Source organism: Saccopteryx bilineata, chromosome 9 (assembly GCF_036850765.1).
Source record: "Saccopteryx bilineata isolate mSacBil1 chromosome 9, mSacBil1_pri_phased_curated, whole genome shotgun sequence".
NCBI classification, from domain to species: Eukaryota; Metazoa; Chordata; class Mammalia; order Chiroptera; family Emballonuridae; genus Saccopteryx; species Saccopteryx bilineata.
The window spans coordinates 64,734,184-64,752,618 of NC_089498.1; the positions used below are offsets into that span (position 1 = coordinate 64,734,184).

At 36.1% G+C, this 18,435-nt stretch overlaps 1 protein-coding gene across 5 annotated transcripts in view; it reads right to left on the reverse strand.

The window, feature by feature from the left end:
- Positions 1–18,435, reverse strand: part of JMJD1C (jumonji domain containing 1C) — a 330,412-nt gene that overhangs the window by 20,935 nt on the left and 291,042 nt on the right. For all 5 annotated transcript variants that reach the window (XM_066242552.1, XM_066242551.1, XM_066242554.1 and 2 more), the window contains 12 exons: positions 16,537–16,738; positions 13,641–13,855; positions 11,838–11,990; positions 7,835–7,924; positions 7,274–7,401; positions 6,876–7,089; positions 5,689–5,903; positions 4,718–4,993; positions 2,885–3,053; positions 1,419–1,509; positions 878–1,008; positions 391–513 (listed from right to left, as the gene is read on the reverse strand). In XM_066242552.1, the coding sequence (XP_066098649.1) occupies positions 391–513; positions 878–1,008; positions 1,419–1,509; positions 2,885–3,053; positions 4,718–4,993; positions 5,689–5,903; positions 6,876–7,089; positions 7,274–7,401; positions 7,835–7,924; positions 11,838–11,990; positions 13,641–13,855; positions 16,537–16,738 (2,007 nt within the window). The remainder of the gene's footprint in view (positions 1–390; positions 514–877; positions 1,009–1,418; positions 1,510–2,884; positions 3,054–4,717; positions 4,994–5,688; positions 5,904–6,875; positions 7,090–7,273; positions 7,402–7,834; positions 7,925–11,837; positions 11,991–13,640; positions 13,856–16,536; positions 16,739–18,435) is intronic.

Sequence of the window (18,435 nt, forward strand, 5' to 3'; positions counted from 1 at the left end):
AAAATTAATCTAAAACCTAGACACTGGATGGAAATGTTATCTAGATAAAAAACAAGGCCCCATCTCTATGATAAGGTAGGAGAAAGAGTTGCGAGGACCTAGTTTCTAGTCTTCAATAAATGTTTTTAAGTAAGTTTAACAGTCTATATTCATTAACAAAATATTTAATGATAGGAAAGAAGCAAATAAAGATATCCATTTTAAAAATTATAATTTGTTAGGTATTTTAATAGGTAAATTAATTAATCTTCAAGTAATAAAGAGTCAAATATCCCTAATATTCACTTTGAAATATTTTTTTGGTCAACTCACAGGTTGTCATTCTGGATAATAGTGTGTGTGGTTATTCAACTATAATCCCAAACACCACTGTTTTATAAGTTTCTTTACCTGCTTTTGAGAGAATGCCATTTCCTTTTGCTATGCCGACATAGACTAGAATATTTACAACATCAGAAACTTCAACATGGAGGTTTGTTGTTCCTATATCATGATCTTTAGCAGCAGCTACACCTGTGTATGAAAAATAATTTACTTGACCGACTATTTTACATTTCCTAGATCAGCTCTGAGGGAAATTTAATTGTAACTTGTGTTTCGGAACCATTGTTCCAAAACCTGCCCCCAAAAGCTAGAATCCATGAACTGTCTCAAAAAAACCAATCAATAGAAAATATAAATATTTTGCAAGAAATTAGCATGTACTTAACTATACATTGGCTATTAATTCCTAATATACTGCTTGATTTAAAAAATATTTCAATGGATTATTAAAATAATATTAGTAGAATCTAAGAATTATTAGACAACTTTACTTTAGATAGTAGTTAAAATTTCAAAGAATTCCAAATCGATAGAAATGCACATAAATGCCTACCATAAGCACTGCACAATCTGGGTCCTAGGTCAGGGCGTACAAAAAATCCTGGTAAATGAGAGGCCAAATTGAATTTTCCTTCTGGGTTACAATATTCTGGCAATGGCAGGCTTTTAAAAAGATCTTCATATCTGAAAAATAACATTGGATTCTTCTGAATAAAAACTTACATTTTTAAGTGCTTTCAAATATATCATTTTCAAGTTGTTCAAAACATAAGACAACCTTTCCTTAAGGCCTTTGATTGGGTAACAGTTTCTGTGACTTCAAAGTTTAGATGAATGCATAACACATGGGCAAACAAAGAACAGAGGTGACCCTAAAACTGCAACGCTGCCTATTTATGACTAATTAAAAGCACTATGAATAGGGAAGTACCAACATTTAGTTTTGTTTTTGTTATTTTTAATCAAGGAAGAAAATGCCTAGAGGCCGCATGTTTGTTTGTTCTATACCCTACTTTCGAGTATAATCTCAGCTCAACTTCAAAAAGCTAAAGAAAAACAAACAAAACCAACCAAGTTTCAAAAGATATATATACCTTGCTGGCATCATTGTCTTGAATTCTTCTCCTGAAGGGCAATCTTTCAACTTTAAAACAACTGTTTCTCCACTTTTCGTTTTTTGCCGTTCTATAAAGATGGAAGTTAATTACTGAAAAGGTAATCTCTGCCTTTTTATTTTCAATAATGTTTGGAGAGGAAGAAATGTAAAGTAAATGAATAATTCAACTGTTGCACAGTAGTCATTTAATGACTGCTTATATATTGGCTTTTCTTCTTTTAGAGAGAAAGAGATCATTGATTTGTTGTTCCACTTACTTATGCATTCATTGGCTGATTCTCCTATGTGCCCTGACAAGGGATCGAATCTTGGCATTCAAGAATGATACTCGAACCAGCTGAGCAACCCAGCCAGTAACATTGGCTTTTATTTCTTATATACTTAGGTAATTTTATGAGTTTTGTTCCTTATGCACATAAATTCTTTTCAAAAATTTCATCCTGGCCAGTCGGCACAGTGGTAGAGTGGTGAGCCGGCATGTGGACGTCCTGGGTTTGATTCCCAGTCAAGGTACACAGGAGAAGCAACCATCTGCTTCTCCACCCTCCCTCTTTCTCCCCCCCCCCCCCCCGCCATTTGTAGCCATGGCTCGACTGGAACGAGTTGGGCCCCCAGGTGACTGGATTGAGGATGGCTCCATAGCCTCCACCTCAGGCACTAAGAAGAGCTGGGTTGTTAAGCAACAGAGCAACATCCCAGATAGGCAGAGCATTGGCACAAGGTGAGAGTTGCCAGGTGGAGCCTGGTCAGAGTGCATGTGGAAGTCTGTCTCTTTCTCTCCCCTCCTCTCACTTAGAAAAAGAAGAAAAAACATTTTCTACAATTGTTAGTACAATTATTTTTAATTTTCAAAGTGTTTTACATAAATTTCATAATTCAGTTCTCAAAGGCTTATGGGGTTTCCAAAAAAATATTCCCCATGTGATATAAGTAAGCATGGTTGTTTATGGCCAAAGGAAATTAGGTGTGGAGATATGAACAGGATCCAGCCCCGTACTTCCCTGACTTATGATGGATGGTTTGACTAAACAATTTTTCAATGGTGTTCTACCACTACACTCCACATTCAATAGAAACTATTTCTAATTTTGAGTTTTCATCTTTCCCTGTGCTAGCTACGTGGTACAACACTCTTACAGTATGTTTATTTTGCTGAAAGTATGTAAGCTATAAGACCATTCAAGGCATGCTAGGCTAAAGCTATGATGTTTTGTAGAGTAGATGAATCAAATGCACTTTTGACATGATAATGTCAAATTATGAGTTTACCAGGTTGTAATCCAATCATAAGTTGAGAAACATCTGTACTGGTTTCTTTTTATTAGACAACAAAGTAATAAAGAAGTTTAAAAGATTAAAAAATCTGTAAAGCTGTATTTACAATTACTGTTTCGAAGGGATATATTTAACAAAACAGTTAAACAGACAAAAAAAACAACATACTTGAGACTTCTTCAAAACCATCCCAGAACTCCTTAACATTAGCATTTGAAATAATGCTGTCTTTGCAGTTCAGGAGATCAGCTTGGTGGTCTCCAAAATCAAGACTAATTGATTCTGCCTTCCATAAGCTCATGTTCATTTTCTTATGTACACCAGAAACCACTGCAGGCTTATAAGTAGACAAATAAATAAAAATAAGAGTTAACAAATTTTGACACTTTAAAATTTTGATTTTACATGCACATACAACAAATGTTAAGTTTCAGTACTAATGACAAATTGTGAGAATAAAAGGCTATCAATAACAGTTCCTGATCTGAAAATATGTTCATAATATTGTCAAAAAGAAAAGGTGATAAGAGAGTGCCAAGTAGAGGACACTGCCATTTTTGAAAATAAAAACGTGTAGCCATTTTCAGGAAAGTCTGAGAGGTTAAAGTAAAAATTGCATTGCTAGACAGTATAAATATGAATTGTTCTGATTGCTTTATTTACAAATTAATTTTAATAGAACGTAACCAACTAATTTATCTGTACATATGTAATATAGATATTAAGATTTTAAAGTATAAATATAAAGTCCTTGAGATTAAGTTTATATACATTCTGAGTTTGTATCACTTAAAACACAGAGAAACTTTTTTATCTACACAAATATTATGATAAATAAAAACATTAAATAACTAGGCATAACAAGATTAAACAAGCCTAATAACTATTCCTAAAAGTGACTCTCTCCTTTGAAATCATATGAATTTAAAATCTCTCCAGGCTCTCTAAAAACCAACAACTGAAGATTTATAGCTTTTAAAACTCCAATGCTGAAGCAAAATACATCTCTTCAGCATTTAATTGTATTAAGTATTGTAAGCAATCTAGAGATAAAGTATACAGGACGTGAAATACTACATCATTATATATGGGCTTGGCATCCACAGATTCTGAAAGGAATCCTGCATGGGTACCAAAGGACCAATGCATATATAATGCAAGGGCGTGTGTTTTTTCTGGGGAGAGAAAAATTAAGGTTTCATCAGATATTGAAAAGGATTAGTGATTTATAAAAAAGATTAAGAACTATACTGAAACAGCTCTTACTCATTTTTATATCCTTAATGGCCAGCACAAAGACTGGATTTTATTAGGTGCTTCATAACTATCTGATAAATAAAGAAAGTGAAACAAAATAGCAAGAATGTTTTCTAGAAAGCAAAGAAAAAACTGAACATGATAATCTTAAATTATGTAAATTCTTAATCTTGTTCATAATTTGTGCATAATGTAGTAAACTGCCATCTGAAATGTATTTATCAAGAGTTACATCGAAACAGGTTAAATAGAAAATCATTTTTATTTGAGCAGAATTAAATGACAGAGTTTATCTTTTAGCTGGATGAACCAATTTAAGAATAAAAATCTAGGAGCAAACATAAAAGGTAAAGACAGCTAGAGTTTTATCAGTTCAAGATAAATGCTTCTAGTATTAAAACTTTAATAGCAAATATAAAATTTAACTCAACTAAAATAGAAATGTAAAAAAAAAAAGGGGGTACCAAACTTTGTAAATACATGGCTTTATAAAGTCTGTTGACTGACAAAAAGAAAACACAAAAAACACTCACTTCTTTCCTGTTAATTCATATAAATCTGGCCAAAAATAAGAATTCAGAAAAATCATTCTGGTAATCTTTTGATATCTTACTTCCATTCCAAATGTGTTAAGTACTATCTCCTTCCCCCTTTCTTTCTATTCTTAATGAAGACAAACACTTTGCCTATTCAACTAGCTTCAGTTCCTCTAAGAGTGTACTCAAATCAGCTTAAAATACTCACTTGTCCATGTTTCCAACATTCTTGGAAAAGCTTCCAATTATTAGTATTTTTATAATCCTTAAGCCAAAGAATATGCTTCTCACAGATCCAAGAATGTGGTATATCACTGTACAATTTGTTTTCATTCATGGAGAGTTTTTTGCTTTCTTTAGGTTCTTCTTTAATCTCTGGTTTTACATTTATTTTAGAGGCTTTATTTGGTGGAATTTTGTTTTCAACAACTGAAGCAATTATGTCATCAAGAATGTTAGGCATAGTCCTTCCACTTTTACCACTCTATTAGGGAAAAAATTGTATTTTGAGAAGGAAAAAATGTATAATTTTTAAACTTTCATTCTGATTTACTATTAACATAGCAAAAAACACAAACAATTAACTTGCCTTCAAGAATATGTTATTATGTCAGTGGATCTGGGTCGAGTCCCTACACTGTTCCTGAGAGTTGAGAACCAGAATTTTGGTGGTCTCTGGGTGGCCACATCTGCAGAATCTAGAATTGTGGCCTTCCTACATTTCATATTGTTTTAGGACTGGGACACGGGCACAGACAGGTGGAATCTCCTATATACTTTTTCATAGCCAATAAATTGTATGCCTATAGATACAATTATCTGTTCATATTTTTCTCTGAAAAATAATTAAAGCAAAAATTGATTTCTAAATATTTTATTTTAAGTAACAAAATATTTACTTCCATGTCCCTTGCCCCAGATATATAATTTTCAAATTCGGAAGCAGTATGTTAGGTCTCTTCTGGCATCAAAATACCCCTCCTCAAACCTTACTCACCTTGGAAAAAACAAAATCTACAGCTTTCAAGTTATGAGTTATAATGCAAGTAGGAACATGCCTAGTAATTTGGATTATTTGATTTGATCTGCCTCTAATTTACTGTGTAGTTCAAAGCTGAATCTCCAAGTCATCTAAACTGAAGGCCCATATGAAAGCCAAAAATCTGGCATCTCACTCACTGGGGTTCCCATTGAATATACAGGTGCGAAGGCAATGCCAGCATCGGTAGAACCCACACGTAGCTTGCCAGCTGTTGTGGTCAGTAAATCCCGTAAGGTTGAGCCTTGTTCATTATTCTGGGACACAGGAGGTGATGTTCTACTGTTTGGAGAATCAGGATTGTCTTGTTCACTCTCTTCTTTAATTTGCTTTTCAAGGGCAAGTTCTTTATTTTCTGAAATAAAGCATTTTACAAAATTCAAATAAATTTAAACATGCTGCTACAGTACAGACAAAACTGGCACTCTGTATTTTATAGTGAGAGGTAAAAACTATAGCACTAGTGACTTATTCACCTGAACACACACCAGAGGATGGGATAGATCCTTCAAAATGGAGTCAAACAGTTTGAATATGAAAAGGCCTTCCTCAATATCTTAGACATGTAGCTGAGTTTATACCTGCCACAAATAAAAATGCTATAGCTAAGACAGGAAGACAGAATATGTGAGTAACAAATCTATTGCTCTGGTGGCTTTACTGATATGCTCATCCAGAAATGATTCTGCAACTAATCTTGATGCAATCACAGGGAGGCGAGTTCCTAATAAGAAAAGACAAAGGTTTTACTGAACCTAAGCCATAATTCAAGCAAAGACAAAAAGCGAAGTACTTTATGTGAGTAGTACAATAATGTATAATAATAGTACAGTGTTGGTTATATTATAATACTCTATATTATACAGTTGACCCTTGAACACAGGAATAAGGTGTGCAGAGCTTGCATACAGTAAAAAACTCATGTATAACTTTTGAATCCCTCAAAACTTGTTCCTTTTTAAAAACAGTTTTCTTGAATTCTTTGGGGTGACACTGGTTAATTCAATTTTACAGGTTTTCGGCGCATAAGTCTACAACACATCATCTGTAAAAATATGTCCCTTCATATCTGTGGAGGACTCGTTTCAGCACCCTCCCCCAGCCCTATCTATGGATACCAAAATCTGTGGATGCTCAAGTTCCCTATATAAGCTGGTGCAAATCAATGTAGACAGTCGGCCCTCTGCAGCTGTAGGCTCCCAACAATGAAAAATAAATAGTACAGGTGTTTCTTGGGGGAAAGAAATCAACAAATAAGTGTACCTACACAACTCAAATCCATGCTGTTTAAGGGTCACTGTATATGTAGATAATTAATTACATGTACCTGTCTTTTCCTCTCTGGATTTCTGCTCTGCCAGATCTGCTAAGCAGTGCAGTGGTGATTGGGCCTCTGGAGGAGTGAACTTGCTGCCTGTGCTTACATCGCTCCCTGGACTGCCGCCACCATTGCCCTCACACTTCTGAGGGGTGTTCTGCTGCGGAGACTCAGGCATGCACAGAGAAATTTTACTACTGTGATTAAGGACATTCTGTAAAACCTAAATGGGTAGAACAATCGTATTTTAAAAATAGTATCTCTTCAATTAATCAGTGTTAAAAAGTAGTAGTCATTTCTACAGTAACACAGAAACAATGTAAAAATATCTTAAATTGGGTATCAATTATCAAAACTGATTAATTCAATCATACATTTTATTTGAACAATTAGAAATTTATACTTACTTGAGACACACCATTCATTGTAGGAAAATTACCAACTTGTACATTCTGTTTGTTAGTACAATGACAATGGGATTTAATACCATATTTTTCTCTAAGATTGTGCATCACATCTAGAAGATCTGTCAAAACTACAAAATATAATAGTGGTTAATAAAAAGGTTACAACTAGTTCTAGACTATAAAATGTTTTTCTTATGCCTTTTGACTTTTCCTTTTTTTTCTTCATTCCTTCCATCCAGTACAGGTTTGAACATTAAACCAAATTAATATTCTCCACTCTCTAACCCTTATTATTAAAAATTCAGTGTTCAAAAAGAGTAAAATAACCTTTCATCATAAATCTAATAAACTTTTCCATTACTTCTAAAGGTTCTGCTACAGTTTTCTTAGTTACAGGGCTGGGTTTGTTAGCTTTATTACATGGAGGATTCTATGAACTGAACAAGAACAATTTAAGATTAGATAAACATTGCCTTTCTATTTCATTATATTCCTACATATATACAAATAATCTGGAGCAACCAAGCACTATTCCACTCAATAACATATATTTATACTTACCAGAACCAGGTATAATTTGAGTTGGCATTAAGTGTTTGTGATCATGAGGCTGTCCCTTTACACACTTTATCCAAGCATATAGTTCTTTATCTGTAAGATTATAACATATGTGCTTTTATATCAGTCAGGACTGTACAATGATAAAAGTGGATTGCTTGTATATATACAGCTTAAAAATGATCCAAAATGCCAAGGGTAGAATTTAAATGCATGGTTCTTTAAAAAAATAAGACAATTCCACTATTCTAAGAATTTTATAAAAACAGACACAAAACTGATGTTAGCCTTTTTAAAAATGACCATCCTTTATTACGATTAACGTATTAGTTACCTCATCCTTCACTGTCTCATTCTAGCTTCTTTATAGCTAATCTTTGATCTTTTTCTCTGTGCCAAACATGGCTTTTGCCCAATCTTAGTACATTAGACTGATATAAATTTGACACTGTTGGTAACTAATTTTCATTTTAAGCTTCAAAGACATGCAGAGAAACGGTCATGAGACACTTGAAAAGCCACCACTTTCTAGTAGTAGGAGAATAAAAACTCTGATGTCCCATATTACAGTGTGCCAGAAAGTAAGCTAGAGAGACAACAGTAATCAACCAGTTAATAGCTGTGGACCAACTAACAGACTGTTCATCCTGAATGTATCTTGGAGCTTTGAATCAACTCTGCACTGATCACCAGCTGCCATCACATCTGGCTTATGCATGAACTTACAGAACTGCTGCTGGTGACCAATCAAAAGTAGTAAATAGCCCTGGCCAGTTGGCTCAGTGGTAGAGCATTGGCCTGGCGTGCAGGAGTCCCGGGTTCGATTCCCAGCCAGGGCACAAAGGAGAAGTGCCCATCTGCTTCTCCACCCCTCCCCCTCTCCTTCCTCTCTGTCTCTCTTTTCTCCTCCCCAGCCAAGGCTCCATTGGAGCAAAGTTGGCCTGGGCACTGAGGATGGCTCCATGGCCTCTGCCTCAGGCGCTAGAATGGCTCTGGTTGCAACAGAGCAATGCCCCAGATGAGCAGAGCATCGCCCCCTGGTGGGCATGCCGGGTAGATCCCGGTCAGGCACATACGGGAGTCTGTCTGACTGCCTCCCCGTTTCCAACTTCAGAAAAGAAAAAAAAAAGTAGTAAATATTTCTTCCTTATAGACTGTGCACCTACCCTAAACTGTCCTATCCCTCTTATCTGTAGCCAATGTAAATACTTTCAAAACAACTTTTATCTTTCTTCCCCAAAATACAACATATAAAAGAGCCCTTCAACTCCAGGACGGTAGATATCTTTATCATTTCTATCTAGCCCAGCTAGATAGCCTATTGGCCAGACTGCATGGCCCAGGACCTGGTCTTTTTCTAGCTAGCATTTGGTGAAAGATACCGTTTCTTTCAGAAAAGTTTTTGGTCATGAAAGTTTTTCTTAAATTTTAAAAATATTTTATTGATTTTTAGAGAGGGGAGTGGAGGGGTAAGGGAGGAACGGGAAGCACCAACTCATAGTTGCTTCCCATATGTGCTTTAACCGGGTAAGCCTGGGGTTTGAAACCAGTGAACACAGCATTCCAGGGTCAATGCTTTACCCCTGTGCCACCACAGGTCAGGCTGAAAGCTTTGTGTAACAATAATATTTAACTGCTACTACTGCCTTCAAATAAATTCAATAAATTCAATAAAACAAGGTTCCATACTTGGAGTTGTAAACATATTAAGGCATGACATGCAGCCCATCATACACAAGAAAACTATTTAAATCTTGAGCTTAAGGGGATCTTCTCTATAAATTTAATGACAAAGGCAGCTACTTATGACGTGGCTTTAAGAACGTCCATGAATATCACAAAGCTCATTAAATTCCACATAACAAAATCTAGAACCATTATTACATGAAGTCTCACACTAAATATAATCCAGTCTAAAATTTTTAAAAAAGCTTTTTGACTTTCTCCTCCAAAGTCTATATAGTAACTTGTAAATGTTTTCTAACTGCTTATACATATTTTAGATACTTATTAACACCACATAAAGTTATAACTTAAGTGAATTTATTACAATATTTAACAGTGAAATAAGTAAACAGGTAACAGAATATAACTCAAGGCATAGAGATTATACTCAAAAAATGATATGGTAACTAACACTATACTTTTAAAATTAATACTCTATTCTTGCTCAAAAAAGGATTCAGGCTTACACATATGACATAATATAGCAAAATATAATAAACTAAAATTTCTTTTAATTTTGGTAAAGAACAATCAAAATAGGAAACTAGAAAAATATAAAATGCATGTCATGAAGTTTTATAGGACTGCAGATACTTCTATCAACTGAAAATATCCAAATATATTTTTATGGTTTTGAAGAATTTAATTTCCTAAAATGCATTCCTCATTATGATTTCACATTTTACTCATATAATCTTTTTCATATCACAGAACCACCAAACAATAGACATTGGGACATGCTTCCCCACGTGCTAAGGTCTCTTTGTTAAGTGACGGGTATATAAGAAAAAAGATGAGAGACAATAAGGCTTAGTAATTCTATCAGCAGAAAAGATACTGATGGCTAAATCATGGTTCATCTACCTGGTACACTACTATGAAAAAGAGCTGCCTGAAACAAATTCTATCTCTAAACATGGCTTTACCTCTAATACGATACTTCCACAATTTGAATCCTCTCTTTTCATTCAAAACTTACCCCAAATAACAGTATTTTCAAGGTGACCAGAATTAGGTAGCTACTTCCAAAATTGACTTGGGTAACTTTTCTAAAAGACTTTTAGAGGAACCCTCATACACTGTTGGTGGGAATGTAAAGTAGTACAACCATTATGGAAGAAAGTATGGTGGTTCCTCAAAAAACTGAAAATAGAACTACCTTATGACCCAGCAATCCCTCTACTGGGTATATACCCCCAAAACTCAGAAACATTGATACGTAAAGACACATGCAGCCCCATGTTCATTGCAGCATTGTTCACAGTGGCCAGGACATGGAAACAACCAAAAAGCCCGTCAATAGACGACTGGATAAAGAAGATGTGGCACATATACACTATGGAATACTACTCAGCCATAAGAAACGATGACATCGGATCATTTACAGCAAAATGGTGGGATCTTGGTAACATTATACGAAGTGAAATAAGTAAATCAGAAAAAACCAGGAACTGCATTATTCCATACGTAGGTGGGACATAAAAGTGAAACTAAGAGACATTGATAAGAGTGTGGTGGTTACGGGGGGAGGGGGGAAAGGGAGAGGGAAAGGGGGAGGGGAAGGGGCACAAAGAAAACTAGATAGAAGGTGACAGAGGACAATCTGACTTTGGGTGATGGGTATGCAACATAATTGAAAGACAAGATAACCTAGACTTGTTGATCTTTGAATATATGTAACCTGATTTATTTTTGTCGCCCCATTAAAAAAATAAAATTATAATAAAAAAAAAAGACTTTTAGTATGAATAAAGTATAATCAGTTATTTCCTTTTTAAATTTTATATTATTTCCAGCTGTTAACATGCAGAACACTGTTTTTGTGCCATTTTATTTATCTAAAAATTAGAAATAATAATTTCAAAGGCTGTTTTCGTATGAAGATTTCCTCTTCATTCTGTAAAAACTAGGGAATAAAAAGTGGCAGCATATTCTTGAACAGGATGGTTTAAACTTTAAGGACCAGTATTTAGAAAACTCAATTCACACTAGAAGGTGTTCCATTGTGACTTATGCAAAGCCCTAATAAATTGGGCTACATTAAGAAACTATTTGCTTGAAATGAGGGAATGAGGGTAAATCTACTAATCACGTTAAACAGATGCAGTTTTATTGTAAAAAATCTGGCCATTAATTGGTTACTCCTTTCAAAAACTTCCTTAATGTACACTATTAAGGAAAGTAAGAAAAATGCCCATATATATTTAATTTTCCAGATGAGTAATTCTAGGGAAAATGAACAGAATAAAAAAATTAAATTTATATAAAGCTATAAACCAACCTCTAGAACTCTTCCTTTCCTTTGCTTTATAACAATCTAAGCAGACCACAAATCCACATTTTTGGCAGACCCAGTGCATGTTAAACAGTGTTGCTTCACACGCATCACACATCTCTCGGACTCCTCTCACTGCTCTTTTCCAGGCAATTTTGGCTGAAATACAGAGAAATAAAAATTTAAGGGCGAACGTACTCATTTTCATGCTACTTTTGCTAAAACACACAGAAACAAAAGTGCAAATAAAGGGAAATCAAGAACTTTGAAGGATAAGATCAATAGCAGTTTTCTTGAAATAAGTAGCAATTCCCTTCAGAAAAGATTTATCTAATTGAAGGGTTCTCAATCTTGACACTTCTTGACATTTTGGACTACAAAATCCTCCGTTATGCAAGACGACTTGATGTATCATAGGATGTTTAGTGGCATCTATGACCTCTATCCATTAAATGCTAGTACTCTACCTACATTTTTCAGATACTGAACCAAAATGTCTCCACTTATTGCCAAATGTCCTCTGGGGGACAAACCACTCATTTAAAGGAAATAAAGAGGCCCTGGCCGGTTGGCTCAGTGGTAGAGCATTGGCTCGGTATGTGGATGTTCCAGGTTTGATTCCTGGTCAGGTCACACAGGGAAAACACCCATCTGCTTCTCCACCCCTCCCCCTTTCACTTCTTTTTCTCACCCCCCCACTTGCAGCCATGGCTCGCTCAACTGGAGCAAGTTGGCTACGGAAGCTGAGGATGGCTCCATGGCCTCTGCTTCAGGCACTAAGAGCATGGTTGCTCTGTCTCTCTGCCTCCCTTCCTCTCACTGAATAAAAAAATAAAAAATAAATAAAAAATAAAAGAAAAAAAAGGAAGCAAAGAAAAAGATAATCTTTAGAACCCATAATGTTTTAGGTATTTTGCAGAGGTAAACACTTTCTAAATAAATCTATGAGGTAGTTAACACTCCTGTTTTATAGCAGACAGTGAAGGAAGGAGTAAAGTTAAGATTCAAATCTACATCAAACTCTAAAGACCATGATAAACCAAAGAGATTGAAAACTTAAATAACTCGGGATGTATTATACTTTTTATAAGGCAAATGCTGAAATTTCACAATCTTGCATTCAAAGTCTTTGTCACATTAAACCATGTTATATGCCCTGGCTGGTTGGCTCAGCGGTAGAGCGTCGACCTGGCGTGCGGGGGACCCGGGTTCGATTCCCAGCCAGGGCACACAGGAGAGGCGCCCATTTGCTTCTCCACCCCCGCCCCCTCCTTCCTCTCGTCTCTCTCTTCCCCTCCCACAGCCGGGGCTCCATTGGAGCGGTGATGGCCCGGGTGCTGGGGATGACTCCTTGGCCTCTGCCCCAGGCGCTGGGGTGGCTCTGGTCAGGGTGGAGCGATGCCCCGGAGGGGCAGAGCATCGCCCCTGGTGGGCGTGCCGGGTGGATCCAGGTCGGGCGCATGCGGGAGTCTGTCTGACTATCTCTCCCCGTTTCCAGCTTCAGAAAAATACAAAATAAATAAATAAATAAATAAAAATAAATAAATAAATAAACATGTTATAATGGCAGAAATAGCAAGACACTACTGTGATTTCATGAACTGCTAATCCATTCAGTTCAACCTCAACTGGAAAATAGCCTTTACCGTAAGTACATATAGGTGCATTTGAATATAATAAAAAGTATTATTATCAAAATTAAGTCAACAAGCCTAGGTAGGATTATGGACTTCTTCCAGATTAATCATACTTCAAATTTTTTAAATGAAATTCATAAAAATACATGTTCTAAGTATTTAACTTCCTTACCATCCTTTTTCACCCAGGACAAAGCTGTTTTTTCAGATGTTACTAACTGACAGAACTTATCACCTATTATATCCAAGATGTATTTTGAAGTTTCTATGTCTAGTTCATCATCTTCATAATTTTCGTGGGTCCATAAACTCATAGCTTCATCATCATATTGGTCAGGAGAAGAAAAACCATCTATTCTGACCACTCCATTTTTACTAAATGACAATCTGAAACATTACAACATAAAAGCATTAGATACCAAGAAAGAAGTCCAGATAAGTTTTGAATTTATAATTTATATTTTTACATTAAATATAAATTATATTTACAATTGAAAAACAAGAAAACACGATAGTCCATATATACACACATTTCAATTATTAATTATTTTTACCAACTTAGATGACTACCACAGTGTACACAAAGGGCAACGATAAGCAGGACCAATTAACAAGACCTGACTAGGGGGTGACACAGTGGATAGAGTGGCAACTGGAACGCTGAGGTCCCACGTTTGAAACCCTGAGGCTGCTGACTTGAGTACCAGATCACTGACATGATCCCATGGTCACTGGTTCACCTGGAGCCCCGCCATGCCCCCGCCCCAGTCAAGGCACGTATGAAAAACAATCAATGAACTAAGGTGCCACAACTATGAGTTGATGTTTCTCCTCTCTCCCCCCTTCCTGTCTCTCAGAAGAAAAACAAAAACAAAAAGCAGACATGAGATTTTCCCCTATCACTTATAAACTCTAATCAAATGAAAACTATGTGTAAGTATTTAACACATAGTTTGAAAGTATGAAAACACAATTTAAAATGTCAGCCAAATGCTTCCTAGAATAGAGGAATGCTGTTATTACTTTATACATACTATAATCTAAATGAAGAACCACAAAAGTTGAGAAAAACCTACTTTTGCCTCACTCTGCACATTTTTTCCATTATTAAAATGACACTTTATTTTGATTTAGAGTAAGAAGAATGAAACTCTTAGTAGGTTTATTAGGAAAAAATTAGTTTATTGCCTTTTAGCTTCTGATACCCAATTACCGTAACGTAGTACAGGTAAGTTTAGAGTTAAGTAGAAGTGGCTACTACTCAATTATCTTTGTTAATTACTCTTACTCTGAAACAGGGGATACTGAAAATTAATTACAAGTCATTCTGTACTTTTTACTCCTTTTTTGCATACCTTTCTTACCTCACCCTTTTCCTTTTTAAAAAACCAAATACCGCCTTGGCCGGTTGGCTCAGTGGTAGAGCGTCGGCCTGGCGTGCAGAAGTCCCGGGTTCGATTCCCGGCCAGGGCACACAGGAGAAGCGTCCATCTGCTTCTCCACCCCTCCCCCTCTCCTTCCTCTCTGTCTCTTTCTTCCCCTCCCGCAGCTGAGGCTCCATTGGAGCAAAGATGGCCCGGGCACTGGGGATGGCTCCTTGGCCTCTGCCCCAGGCACTGGAGTGGCTCGAGTGGCTCTGGTTGCAACAGAGCGACGTCCCGAAGGGACAGAGCATCGCCCCCTGGTAGGCGTGCCGGGTGGATCCCGGTCCAGCGCATGCGGAAGCCTGTCTGACTGTCTCTCCCCGTTTCCAGCTTCAGAAAAATACAAAAAAAAAAAAAAAAAAAAAAAAAAAAAAACCCAAAAACAAAAACAAAAAACCAAATACCTCCCTTTGTTATAGTATTTCAGCTTGATGTTATTTTATATCTACCTGAACATGTCTTTCCTTCAAACTTTTCTAAGATTTCCTTATCTCTTCAAACCACTCTAAATCAGTTCCTTTTGATTCTTGTCCTCTATAACTATTCGGGGGGGAGGGGGGGACACGACTATTGGTTAAAGACTGTGAAGTAAAGAAGTAAAACGTGTATTCCTATAAATACATAAAAATACTAAAAATACTGAGCCACTAGTATGGTGTATTTGCCAAAGCAAAGTATCTTCTAACTTCTTAGGAAGAAAATGATGCTTGTTAGGAAAATAACTGCAGCTAACATTAACAGAGCATTTCATATGTGCTTGGTACTATACTAATGACTCAGAGTTCTTTATATGATTTAATTTTCATGAAACCCCTTTGTGATAGGAACTATTGTTATTCACATTATGCAGACACGTGAGGTTTAGCTGCAGTCCTACCACAATTAATTCATACAGGAAAAAAACAAGAGCTGGGACTAAAACCCAGGAATGACTGATTCTAGGATCTGAGACATCAGTCTCTATTGGCTGAGTTACCCAGTTATTCTTTAGTTGAACTCTTTCAAGTCTACCTAGAAGATTTAGAATTAAAGTATAATTTGGTAAAAATATTATAGTTATATATAGTATATATATTTAGTTATATAGTAATATATAATATTATAGACTGATAGTAACTGTAAGCTGTTTTTATATTTACTACAAAACCTGTGAAATGTGACACGGTACTAACAATTCCTTTCTGCCATTTTATAACATTATTATAGGTACACATGTATAACAAAATAAAAGTATGGGTATTAAAATGTAATATACTGACTTTAAAGTCTACATTATTTACGTAGATTTATAGATTGTGAGTGTTAGCTAATGGACAGATATAAATGCAAATCCGTTTTGGCCAAATGTATATAAATGTTTTAAAAATCTTTATATCAAGCAAACTGCTATTTCCTATCATTTTCCAGGAAAAAATACTAAAAGTTTCTCATTACAGAAGAATAAATCTCTTAGTAGAGAAAGGTCATATGAATACACATAGCAATGTAAAAATGAATTTCGTCCAATAATTAAGCTATTGTTAAATTTAGCACTAAAAAAGTTTAATATTCTTTGTTTCAAAAGGGTTCTTCAGAAAGACTGCATAATGCCCAATATTCAATAAACATACCTGCTTGCCCCCAATTACATATTTTCTCACTTACCGTCTAAAGTAGTAAAACCTACAAAATACTGGCGAGTGGGTTGGTTCTTCTTCTTTTTTGCTCCGAATAAGTCTACACTCTCGGCACTTTTGCAAATTAGGCCCTATCTCACAGCAGGAGTCATCCTGTAAGAAGGATTCCCCAGTTTGCTTCAGCTTCTTGACTTTACGCCAATCTTTTAATACTGAACGAGGGATGCCAGCTGTAAAACGAGTAGGAAAGTATTAGCAAAAAAATATGTTTTCAGAAAAAATTACACTGCTTAAAGGAAAACTCAGGTCAATTATACAATTGTGAAAATATATAAAGATTGAAGAAAAGATGCAGAGATTATAGTTTTAGGTACTCATTAATAACTAAGTCTACAGCAGAATTTGACTTTTCGTTCTCCTAACCAAATGAATTCTTCTGCCATAACTGTAAATGCAGAGCTGAGTAAACCTAGCTGACTCAAATCTTTACATATATTCTTATTTATGCAATAGCAAGCATGAGAATCATTCTTTTTCTTCTATGTAAAACTAAAATATAGCCCTGTTACACAATTTGGTATATGTAGGAGGAAGCTCTTTCAAGATCTACAAGAAGAATCTAAAGACTAAACGTTAATACATTCAGAAACAACAGGCTAGTTTCAAATCCTTAACTTTTGCCTGACCAAGCGGTGGCGCAGTGGATAGAGCACTGGACTGGGATGCAGAAGACCCAGGTTCGAGACCCTGAGATCGCCAGTTTGAGCACAGGCTCATCTGGCTTGAGCAAGGGGTTACTCGGCCTTCTGAAGGCCCACAGTCAAGGCACATATGAGAAAGCAATCAATGAACAACTAAGGTGTCGCAAGGAAAAACTGGTGATTGATGCTTCTCATCTCTCTCCGTTCCTGTCTGTCTGTCTGTCCCTATCTATCCCTCTCTCTGACTCTCTCTGTCCCTGGGGGAAAAAAAATCCTTAACTTTTGAAATAATCTGATTCTTGAAGGTAAGTGTGGCATATTAAATTAAGAAAGTGGTGATTTTATAACACCTATGTTTAGTAGAGGAGCTGTTGTTCCTCTTAATATCCCTCCTCTTATTATAGTGTCCTCCACTTGATATCAACATATCTGATGAAAGCAGTATCTTTTAGAGAAATGAATTTGATAGGAAAAAAGCCAACATTAACCTGGATATCTTTTTACATGACAGAAAGATAAAATGGGCACCAGTACTCTAATCATATTACAGTATATATCACTGCTCCATCACTTTTATTAACTTAAACTTAATTATTGTAGTAACTCTGGCTCAAGCAATTAGCCATCTATAAAGCAGAAAGAACTCTAATATACATAAATGAAAGTTTGCCTATTTTTACAAATCTATTAATTAAAAAACAACCTATGTTGGGATAGGCAATATTTGGCCCCCGTTTTTCCTTCTTTTCCAAATGAGAGGGGAGATAGACTCCCACATGCGCCCCGACCGAGGATCCACCCCCCCCATCTGGGGCCATACTTGCAACCAGACTATTTTTAGTGCCTGAGGCAGAAGATCCACTGAGCCATCCTTAGTGCCTGGGGCTGATGTGCTCGAACCAATTGAACTAGGGCTACAGTAGGAGAAGAAAGAGAGAGAAAGAGAGAAGGGGGAGGAGGGACGGAGAAGCAGATGGTTGCTTCTCCTGTGTGCCCTGACTGGAACTTAAACCTGGGACATCCACATGCCAAGCTGATGCTCTACCACTGAACCAACTAGTCAGGGCCTTTTGTGACTTACAAATGTGTTTATTCTGCCCATACTAATGTATCCACACATCAGACATGAGATTTACTGTTTGCTATTTCTAGCATGTTGAAAGAATAAATTTTATTTCCTACCCTTGTGTTTTCTAATCATGTTCATTTTGTGGATCAGAGGCAGT